General features: G+C 41.5%; 1 protein-coding gene across 1 annotated transcript; it reads right to left on the reverse strand.

The window, feature by feature from the left end:
- Positions 1–2,794: 2,794 nt before the first annotated feature.
- Positions 2,795–11,400, reverse strand: LOC104355713 (N-acetylneuraminic acid phosphatase). Its single transcript, XM_033011024.2, has 2 exons — positions 11,183–11,400; positions 2,795–11,068 (listed from the first exon to the last, which is right to left on the reverse strand). The coding sequence occupies exons 1-2, from the start codon at positions 11,270–11,272 to the stop codon at positions 10,373–10,375; spliced, it is 786 nt and encodes a 261-aa protein (XP_032866915.2). The 5' UTR covers positions 11,273–11,400; the 3' UTR covers positions 2,795–10,372.
- Between the last annotated feature and the right edge of the window lie 58 nt (positions 11,401–11,458).

An 11,458-nucleotide genomic window follows, 5' to 3' on the forward strand; every position in this document is an offset into this window, starting at 1 on the left:
GCCAAATAGTAGCAAGTAAGAACAGGACAAATACCAGCTATTTCTCTGTTATGACCTGTGGAAATCTGCAGGCATGTTGGATTTTGGCCTTTTCACCTTCTAAATTTGCTCTTTGGTGCATGGAAAAAGCACCGAAGCTTTTAGGAGGTCTGCTTTTCATTGCATAATGAAGAAATATCATTAATTAAAACAAAAAAAATATTAGCTGTGCTTACTTTGGACATGATGCGCTGGCCAACCTCCTGGGCTTATTTTATGCTAGGCACTGTAGAAATGTGTAATAAGACTGCTCACTGAAGGGACCTTAACAAACACATCCTGAAAAGTGGATGTAATGAGATGGGGGCTGGATGGGCAGGAAAAGTAAAAGGAGGGAAGCAAATATGGCACGAGGCACATAATTCCTAGCCAGTCTTGTGCTGCAACCTTTTACAATCTTAATGGTCAAAGATGCATTGACCATTTACACTAGCTCTTCCAAACTTTTAGCATCAAAGTTTGGTATTTTGTGTCATTTGTGCCAGAGTAAGGCACAAAGATCGTTTAAAATCATTGCATTCCCCACATTTGGTGTGTGTGTGTCAAACTGGCAGTCACTTAGGCAGTACAGCCTGTCTTCTAAGCATCAGGGAAAGATCTTGGGCATTGTGGGGATTTTCTCTCTGCAAACATCTAATAATGTTGCTCAACGTGAAGAAATACCTCATCTAACACTAGGCTTATTGAGAAAGCCCCAAAATGTTCCAGGTGCTTTCAGAAGATAGGCAGCCAGTTCAGAAATGGGGGGTTTTTGAGTGTGTACCCCAATTCACAATTACTTGTCAGAGGTGCTGTGCTTCCTTGTAGCAAATACTTCTGCACAACCATGCTCTCAGGTGAGAAGAGTTGCTGAGTGCAAATGAACATTTTGAACCACTCCAATGCTGTGCTGTTTATTCTCATTGTATGGACAGACTCTGCCACCATGCTGTTGTCCTTGGCGAGCTTCGGAAGAGGCTTTGCATCATGATTGATGGCCAGGACCACTCTCCAGGGCCACCCACATCTGGGTGTGAGCCTCATCAACACTCCAAGCTTGCTGTGTGACTATCAGCCAGTCACTGTGGTTTTCTGAGTCTCTTTCCCTCTCTGCTAAGATGGAGACAGCAGTATTTCTGCACCTCACAGTGGGAGCACCCTTTATCTCTCTGGGCACGTTCTCTCTGTCATATTATAAACTCTGTCAGGACAAAACCTGGGGGGTTTTATACATTTTCCTGGTGCAGTTGACTGGAGCAGTAGCAGCAGATCCAGCTGTGCTGCTGATGATCCAACAGCCCTGGAGCTGCAGATGGCCCGCACACCCTGCCTCTGACCAGTGCCGAGTGGATACTGCATACGATGCCCTATACATTGTGGTACAAGTTTCTGAAATGCAGAAGCCCACTGCGTGTGTTAATTAGTTTCTTCTATGATCTGAGGACCAATGTGATTACTGGGGAGGTGGCATCCTTTGCTGGGCCCCTGCACTTGCACAGAGGGGTTGTAGCCTGTGGGCTGGGTCTGCTGAAAACTGATCCTCAAGTGCCACCTGCTGAGCATTGGGGAAAAATCCAGCAGAAATTGCTGCCTGTGGTCAAGGCTTCTTCATGGGGGGATCTGAAGCCGTCACCGAGTGCCAAAATGCACGTCAGTAGGCGGGGGGAGATGCTAAATACAGTGTCACTGGGTTTGTAAATGAAAATCAGCCCACGTTTTCAGGTGCCCGAATAGGAACAGGGGTGCTGACTTGAGAGCAATGTCCAGAATTGCTGCTCTGGGGATGCAGCCAAGAACTCCACAAAGTGAGAAAAAAATGTGATGTCGCAGCAGGAACAGCTTATAGTAACCCTTTACATGAGATCATAGAAATAAAGTGCTAGTGTGTTGTCTAACTACAGAAAGAGGAGCTCATCAGGAGAATTTTTAAATCGTAAAGATGCCACTGCAGAAAAAAAAAAAAAAATTGTTTTTCTGAAATAAATCCAGTACCTGCCTGATATAAATCAAATTCAGCTCAAGCACAGTACATCAGTACCTTAGAAGGCTGGATTTTGTTTGGCACCATGATGTTATGACAAACTTGTTGCCGATCCTCTTAGTCATGCTCTTTTTCAACTGACAGCTGGGCAGTTTGAAAAATATACCACAGATCCTCACACTTAAAAGAAAGGTAATACCGATCCACCTAGATCAAAACCTTTTCTAAGCAAGGCTATTTTGCCATGTATGTTTAAAATGCCTAGTAAAATAGGATCTTGTCATAATTTATGATGTCTGAAGTAGTGTGAAGTGAAAAGAAGACTGCTCTGACCTCATTTATTGGTACCAGGTATGTTTTATTTTTTAAAACGGTGACGGAGAAAAAAAAAAGAACAGGAAAAAAATCAAAACAAACAAAAATCCAAAAAGGACAACAACAACAAAAAACCACCCAAACCTGTACTTGTTTCTGCATGGAACAAACCTCTAATGCCACCTGCTGAGGAAACACTGAAAATGAGAATGAATTCTCCAGCAGACTGCTAACTGCATTATTCTTATTACTGATTTATTTTAAAATTTATATTATACAAAAATACTGAAAAGATTTTAAGAAACTTAGATAAGCAACTGTGAGTAGAATAAACTGGGTGTATTTTTAAATACCCAAATGATAGGAGTTTCCCTTCAACCCTACTCCAGATACCATCCTTGTAATCAATAAATGGTCCTATTATTCAATTTTCATTTTCTCTTTCTTCACTCCTAAATTAACCACCGAAAACTTATCCTAAAATACATTTGCATCTTTTAATGTGGAAAGGATAGTTTATTAGCAGCACTGTGACTCCTTAAGGACATTGCTTTAACACTCTGCAATGCAGAAAAAAAAGCCGTTTTCTTAATCAAACCCCATTACAGAGCAAGTGCATACAACCCCAAATACAGCATTTGTCCTTCGCAATAGAACACAGAAATAGAAAACCAGTCAGGCCTGTCTTTGAATATTCTTAAAATGTTTTATGCCAGCATGAACCTGCTGATACCTGAACAGCTGTACTGTGGCACTAAAATGGAGAATCCAGGCCAATTACAGTTTTTCCTGACAATGTATTATAAAATTATTATGCATTATTCAAAAGCATCTTCTTTGCTCATTGTTCACCAGTGACAGAACGTAAGCTGCAGAGAAGGCTATTAAGTCAACCTAAAAACTTCCAATTCTTGTAAAATGTTGGGAATGCAAATCCCAACACAGGCTGTTAGAAGCTAAAAGGTTTTTTCCTCCACATTTTGCATGCACCTATCGCATGCTGCTCACCCTGCAATTATGCACCAACACTGCTGCTCTACAGAAAAGAAACGGGAAGGACAGAACATCATCAAACAGGTGGCACAATATTAAAAATAAAAAGAAATTGTTAACTAGGTAGATTTATCTCAAAGTAAAATATCTCTAAGGTAGGGGCTTGTTTGCATTTTGAGATACAGCATAGAAATAGAGTGTAAAACTAAAATAATCCAGTACTAAGATGAAGCTCTGGCTGCAGCAATAGCAGTTTTTAAATGAGACAGACAACATTTCACAAAGTAACAGGATAAAGATAACATATATATCAAAGTAGTTTAGACATCAAGTTATTAGGTACCTTTTAAAATACTTCCAGATGAGAGGGATGGAAGCAAAAAAGAATTTTTTACCCTGTTACATTTACTGAAAGAAAAATAAACAATCTGTTTGTGTTGTTTATGCATTTACTTCCTGAAAGGGAAAAAAGGACTTAGAACATTCAGGACCCTTCTCATTTAAATGTCTGAAACAAAACACAATAGAAGGCATCAACAGTTTGGAAAACAAAGGCTGTCACTCCATCCACTGCAGACTTCCTGATAAATCCTAACCCCAGTGAGATATAACAGGCCACATCGTTAACAGCAAAGATCATCCAACCAGCAGGACAGAGGAAACCTTTAAACCCAACTTTATCAGACAGACCTACAACACATTAGTGCTCCAATGAAAGCAGCACCATAACCTTGAGGATACTTGCTGGATTAATTCATGAAAAGAATAAAAGAGAATTTACTGAGATTCTTAATATTCACATAGCAGAAGAACTGATAAAATATGTATCTGAGTAATTGATATATTTTGACACATAATGGTTTCGCTTCCAGTTGGACCTTTTCGTTACACTGGTCGCTGCCTCAGGAAAATGGTCTTCCCACATCTGCCTGAATGCAGTACCACTGAGCAGAGACAGCAACACCACAAGTAAATCACGATTTGCTCATCTGATGCTCACCAGGCTGGGTTTTGGCTGGAAAGCGAGATAAATTGAAATGCTTTCCACTTCATTTTCATGCTTTCCATCTTTTTTTTTTTTTTATTTTCTGGGGAAACCCAGCCATAACTATTCTAAGTGACTTCCTAGAATTACTGAGAAGTACAAAAAAATTTCCTAAATACTTGATCTAAAGCATAGCTCTTAGATGATCACAGACATATGAACTCAGACACATCTCCATACCTTACTGGCGCCGTATTTTACTGCATTTTTCAATATTGATGGTACAGCAAAGTAAACATTTCCAGGGCAAAATAAAAAAAAAATAAAAATAAAAAGAACTTAACAAAAATGTGCATTAGTACCTTAAATACTTTAAATAAAATGTATATTAAAATGTAGTTGAAGCTACATACATAGTTTCTTCCATGTTGCCTGGCAATGTTATTTCCAAAATACAAAGAAGTTGGATTTTCTCAGTGTGACAAAGTTGTTCTTGACTACAGTTGACAGAAGAATTATGACAGACAGTGGTAAACAGGCTGAACAGATAGTGGAAAACTGCTGAAACGATGAGTATTTTTTTGCTTTCTTCACAATGTTCACTTCTTAAGTCAACTAATCATCAACATATATTTTGAAACGGAGAAAAGTATCTCAGATGTGGTATTTTAAACTTGTCTTATAAACCTTGATATCTACAGGTGACTAACAGAGGATTTTGTTTGGAGGCTTTTTTCCCCCCTGCATTTTTAAATTTTTTTTTTTTTTTTTACAAATTTGCCTACTCTGTGTGATAAGAATGGAAGCTTCTTTGTAGGAAAGACCATTTAAAACACAGCCAAACACACGCTTGCAGTACACAGCTGCCAAGGAGCTGGTACTAAATGTATGTACTTAACATGATCTTGCTACAAAAGCTGGCGCTCTTCCATTATTTTTTATTGCAGTCCTCTGCAAACTTTGTCCCAAATGCTGGATACCATTGTGATTCAGAAAGATACAGAAATGCAACCGATGAAATAGATGGTGATCAGTTAGCTGGGGGGAGAAGTGAGTGGAAGGCAGAAGTCATTTGCAGGTGAACTTACAGCAATGAGCATACAAATTTTACTTAACCTTGTGAAGTTCCACTGATGTAAACGGCAACATTTTCCCATGTTAAATGAGACCCTATGCAAAGGTATCATCTAGTCTTTGGTTAGGTGTTGACTTGAGAAACACGGCTTGCACTTCCAAGGGACTGACATTTCATATGTAAGCACCATAATTTAATGTCATATTTTTTAAAACACATCTTTTTTTTCTGGCATTTGAGGACCGTTTAGCAGAAGGCACTCATGCAACCTTGTTTTTAGTAGATGGAATAAAAGGTCAGAATATGCTATATGGAGCAGGCAATGTGATTCTCTGTGTCTAGGTCCCTTGCAACATAGGCAGAAAGTTGCAGTTTTTGCTTTAGACACAGCTGACATCATCTCTGCATTGTTATGTCTCTTGTACGTGCACAGCGTGATCTAGAAAGCGAGTTATAATGGAGACAATCCCACTGCAAGGCAGATAGTAAAAGCTGTGCACAAAAGAACAGTATACCGCTACGTACAGCAGAGATACATTGCGTTTCTATTTGTTGTACTTCTCAGTGTGTTCAAATGATTTCCAGATGAGTTTTGTCAGTATAGAATCAAGGTAGGATTTTAAATTTCATTTAAAGGTCTCAAGGTAACCTGGGAGTAAAAATCCCCACATTACAGAGCTGAAGTTGAGAAAAGAATCCCTACGTATGTGAACAGGAGGAATTGCTGTGAGGGATCAGACTACTTCAGTTGAAAGCCCTATTATTTGTGGTGTCAGGTGACAGAAGCTTCAGAGGAAAAGACAAATAGAACTGGTTCAGGTTAGCTGGGGCACAGGAAGCTGTGTGTTGCCTGTATTTCAGGAAATATGAAAACCTTTGGCTGCCACCCCATCCAAACACCTTATATCTCTTTTCATTAACTTAGTATTCTAATGAAAGGTACTTATCTCCCGTATAGACCATTTGGGTCACCACCTAAGTACTCAAACTTTGTGCTGAAGTTTTTTTTCAAGCACATAAGAAAACGTCCTCATTTCTGAGGCTGTCACTGTCCAGCCTAACGCCTGACATGTACAAAGCTTCCTCATCAGGAACAGAGATGCTGTGCTGTGCCAACCTCTGATACCTCAGAGAGCTGGCTGGCACAGCCAAACACCCGCAATAGAGGCCGAGTCCCCCCTTACTCACTTTGACACCCTACCCTCGTCTAGAGGAACCTTTAAGTACTTTGCCACCTCTCTCCATCTATCTCCACAGGTCTGGAAGATGGACGATTTGTTCCACTACCCAGCAGAAAACTATCAGGGGACAGCTTGCTCTTCTGCACCTGAGAGCGCGATGAGGCGAGCAACCTCCCACCCTCCCCTCTCCAAAGTCACACAGAGGTGAGCGTAGCAATAGCTCAGGTATGGCTTTGTGCATCCACAACATACTGAAATGGGTCCCCTTGACTTGAGATTTACTGTATTTACCTGCTTTGCGCTCTGTGCCATGACACAGAGGCATATCTGAGCTGGCATGCAGCTTGTCAAGTTCAACTAGCAACGACCTGCAGTTAGGAATTCAACGGACACAGTCCAGCCAAGAAGTTTCATCAATACGTAATTCTGTTCCAGCCTCTGCTTGAAATGATGGAAACTAAACCCATGCACCACATCTGAACATGAGGTCACAGATTTTAAAGCCTAATTCCGTGCTATTTTAAAAGACAAACAGAACTCTTGCCCTTTGTTGTAAACCTGGTCACATAGTTATCCACAGCAATAGGGAGTGTTAAATGCTTTATAAACAAAATACTTTTATTGGACTAGTACATGGGTTATTTTAAATCAAGAATTAAAATACAGTTGGTATTAAACTCTTGTTTCAGTTCATTTTACTAAATTCAAAGTTACTGTAAATTAACCTCAGGAGGTATTTATCTGGAAAAAAAAACGGGGGGGGCTTTTAAAAATATAGATTGAATCACTTTTTCCTCTTTTTATTTAACATGTTTTGGCAATATAATTTAAACTAGACAACTTAGCTAATAGAGTATAGCACTAAACAAAACCAGAACTTAACTGGAACTGAATATAGACTGCTTTATTGATCTATTCCTGCTTCTGATGTGAAAATTATCTCATCACTGCATTTATGTTTCCATTTTGTTAATTATTTTTCATTAGGCTTTCTGTAAGAGCTCCAAGAAAAGCATCTTGAGTATTCAGGGATACTCCAGGTACCCAATCCAGCTTATTGGGTAACTGCTTCGAAGACCACCCCTAGATAGAGAAATCCCTTCTATTGTTTCTTCTTTTTTTATAAAAGCATCCTAACACTATTGCCCTCTCTGGACACTGGTAGTCACACCCAGCCTGGTACAGTACTCAGCAGTGGAAAAAAAATATATGTGGCCTCTACAGACCACACTGTCACCCGAGTGTTCAGTTACAGTGTTTTTTAATAGATTCATAAAGAAAACAGCTGGCCATAAGCAAAACAAAGAGCAGTCTCTTCTGAAACAAGAGACCCTTTATACAAGAAGCAGGCTCAGCATCCCACTTCAGAACGATGCAGTGGCAAAAGAATATGAGCCTCAACTTATATTTAAAAATGGTAACCTGGCATATATATCTATATATATATCTCCTTCAAGTCCACAGGCAGAATTGTGAATTATTACTATTTATTTTAAATCTCAGCTGTATTAGAAACCTCATTCTGACCTGAGTTCTATTACCCTGATGCTGTGCAAAGAATGCAATGTTATACCACAGCTCCTTTGGGATGCTGTTGTAAGCAAAGTTGGTGCTTTTGTATCAGACATATGGTTAAAAAGGATTACTTCGAATACATTTTCTTTTCAGGGATCCATCTAACCTTTTGGATACTTCTATTTTTACATAATATTCCTCATAGGCTCAATGATGTTTATTATTTTTCTCTCAAACCTTAGTTGTAAGGAGTGTTATTAAGCAATGCTTTGCTCATCAGCTAAACCAGTGACTGTTTTCATGCTCTTCCAAAAGCAAAATAAAATCTTACCTTAGGCCTCTTACTTCAGTAACAAAGGTGCGTCAAGTCAGTCCCACTGGCTCATGTTACATGCGGAAACTTACTATACCACGGTAATTAGATCATTTTTAGCATATGCCCATTTCCTCAAAGGTAGAGGTGGGGCCTGCCTCTATTCTCTTCATCAATCCTGATGTCTCAAAGGTCTTGGCTAGGTAACATGATGAACCTGGACTGCTCTACCTTTTTTAAGGGACAAATGGAGGAAAGGGGGTTCAAACTTCAATGAGTATTTCCTTCCCCCTCCCTCCCCTACCACCAATGTAGGAGCAGTACTTTGATGCAACCTAAACTTTTTGCCAAATAATTTAACCCAGATCAGTAACAGCCTCCTCTAAACTTAATCTGCCATCCAGTGCAAGACTTAACTTCATTAACTTAAATTAATCTCAAGTTAAACAAAATAACCTCTCTTGTATATAGGATTCCTTCTATAACCCCATTACCTGGTAGGTTTCTGTACTTTTTCCTGATCTTTTATTGCTACTCACATGCCAGACACTCTCCTCCCAGCACCTCAATATCTTTGTTCTCAAAAGATTTGTCATGGATTTATTCTAAAATATAAAATTTGATTGTTCATATACAGTCAGCTATTCAGACCAATGTGTATATATATAGCAAATAGGATTTGGAAAACACAGGTTTTCCAACAAATGCTTACATTTCCATTTAGTATGTGAGTACTTCACCATTATACAGTAAAAATATAGAGTAGAGAAAAATTAAATTATTAAAATAATGACCTGGGAAAGAGAAATCTTAGTGTTTTAGAGTCATCTGCATCTAGTGGAAATAGCACATACACATAAAGTTGTTTGTGCTATTTCTATATATATTTCTATAATCTATATATATTTCTACTATAATACAAGACATAATTTTCCAATTTCCTGGAAGAGAGTCTTGAAAGCCATTTACAAACAACTAGTTCCTATTTTCCCCAGAGTAAAACATATGAAATACATGTAGAAACTGGAGTAAGGAGGGATTGTACAGCAGTGCCATTAAAACAGTCAAAAAAAGCACTGATCCTGCAACTGCATCCAAGTAGGCATACACCTGAGCAAGACCGAGAACGGCTTCTCCAAAACGTCTGATCAAAATTCACCAATAAAATCAGACAGAACAGTAATATTAGCTTTTAAATAGCTTAACTGTACACTAAGACCATTGAAAATATCCCTGTTTTATCAATTACATTCCAACAAAAATCATCATCTGAATTACAAGTATACTGCATACCTGCATAAGCACCAAGGTAATATAAAGTAAAAAACTTATCCATCGAATCCCTCTGATAATGGTCCCCTATAGAAATGCAGATTTTTAATGTACATTTAAGTACTTTTGGCAAGAGGTACAGATTCCACAAAAGAAAAGCCACTGCAAAGTCTGAAAAAAATTATAAAACTTGAAAAAAGATCAAAGGCAGAGTATTTTTCCAATGGTCTGGTACATAATAAATTCTGTCAATAAATTCTGGTTTTAGAAATGGCAAAATTCACTCCAGTTCCTGAGATAAACTGCTGATCGGTTGTGATTTACCAGATTGTACCACACTCTCTCACCTTCTTTTACACACTGCAAACAAGGTTTGAACTGAAGCTTCCACTAAACTTACAAGTCAGCAAAGCATGCGAAAGATCAAAACATTCACATTTTCTTTTCCACCATCAAAACAAGAGACTGGCACCTTAGGTCAGAGACAGACAGACTTTAGCAATAGTTTGTCACAGAGGCAGTTATTTTAAATTAACTGCACTCGCATCTTTTAAATTAATTCTTTGTCTCTATCCTCTTTTTCACCGACAACTGTGCTCTTATTCATCCACCTGCTGTTTAAGAAAGCATGCCATACATGAGTTCAGAATCCTAGGGTCGAATTTTGCAAAAGAGCATGAGTCACCTAACAGTTCACCACGTCTCTGATTGTATGCTGGAACCATCAGCGTGCTTCATTATTACTAGCTGTATGGTCAGTTCCTAACTTAGCACTCATGTTGTGCCCCATCCTCTGTAAAACTGCTGGGAGATCCAGAACAGAAGAAATAATATAATGAGGGACCGGGGAGATATCTACGGGGGTGGTCGCGGCTTTGTTTAACCAGACAGTTGCTTTCAAGCCAGCGTTCAGGCCTCCTTGAATATCTGTATCTAGAGAGTCACCAACCATAACACACTCTGCGGGCTGCACCCCCAGGAGATCGCAGCAGTAACGAAATATGGATGGCGCCGGTTTCTCCTCTTTCTGCTCGCCCCCCACAACGATGGCATCGAAGTACGGCTGGCAGGCGCACGCCTCGATCTTCTCCCTCTGCGTCTGCCCGTCGCCGTTGGTTAAGAGCAGCAAGCGGAGCCCTTTCCGCAGCTCGGTCAGCATGTCCCGCGTGTCCTCGGCCAGCGTGAGGTGGCGGAGGCGGGTGGTTTTCCACAGGAAATAGCACTCGGCGGCCAGCTCCCGGCTCACCTCGCCGCCGGTGGTCTCCTGGATCGCCTCCTCCCAGTGCGAAATCCGCAGGTCGGTGATGCACGTCGTGGCGGGGTCGTGACACTCCTGGAGGAGCTTGGCCTGCACCCTGTCGCAGATGGCGCGGGCTTCCCCCTCCCCGTAGCGGTGCTTCGACTGCAGCGCGTTCACCACCTGCAACGGGGGAGAGGCCCGCCTCAGCGCGCCGCGCGCCCCCCCCCTCCCCGCCGCCGCGCCCGTTAACGGCCCCCCCGCGTGGGAGGGCCGCGAGGGGACGCGGGCCGGTACCTCCTCGACGGCGCGCCGCCCGGCCGCCGCCGTGTCCACCAGCGTGTTGTCCAAGTCGAAGAACACCGCCGCGACGCCGTGCGCCCCCATGGCGCCGCCTCTCGCGAGAGCCGCCCCGCTCTAACGGCCGAGACGCGGGGGGCGGCGGCGAGCGCCCCAACCGCCGCAGCAGCAGCCCGTGACGGGGCACGGCGGGGCGGGGCGGGGCGCTACGTCACGCCCGTGAGGCAGCCGGGGCGGGGCGGGCGGGATCCCGGGGCGTCCCGCCGGGGGAGG

The sequence above is a fragment of the Tyto alba genome, unplaced genomic scaffold (assembly GCF_018691265.1).
Source record: "Tyto alba isolate M040663 unplaced genomic scaffold, T.alba_DEE_v4.0 Super-Scaffold_16, whole genome shotgun sequence".
NCBI classification, from domain to species: Eukaryota; Metazoa; Chordata; class Aves; order Strigiformes; family Tytonidae; genus Tyto; species Tyto alba.

Bases quoted from the DNA above. Each gene is read 5' to 3' on its own strand.
- LOC104355713 (XM_033011024.2), bottom strand. From the start codon at position 11,272: ATGGGGGCGCACGGCGTCGCGGCGGTGTTCTTCGACTTGGACAACACG. The intron at 11,069-11,182 runs GTACCGGCCCGC...CCCCCGTTGCAG, and splicing joins GGCGGCGCGCCGTCGAGGAG to GTGGTGAACGCGCTGCAGTC.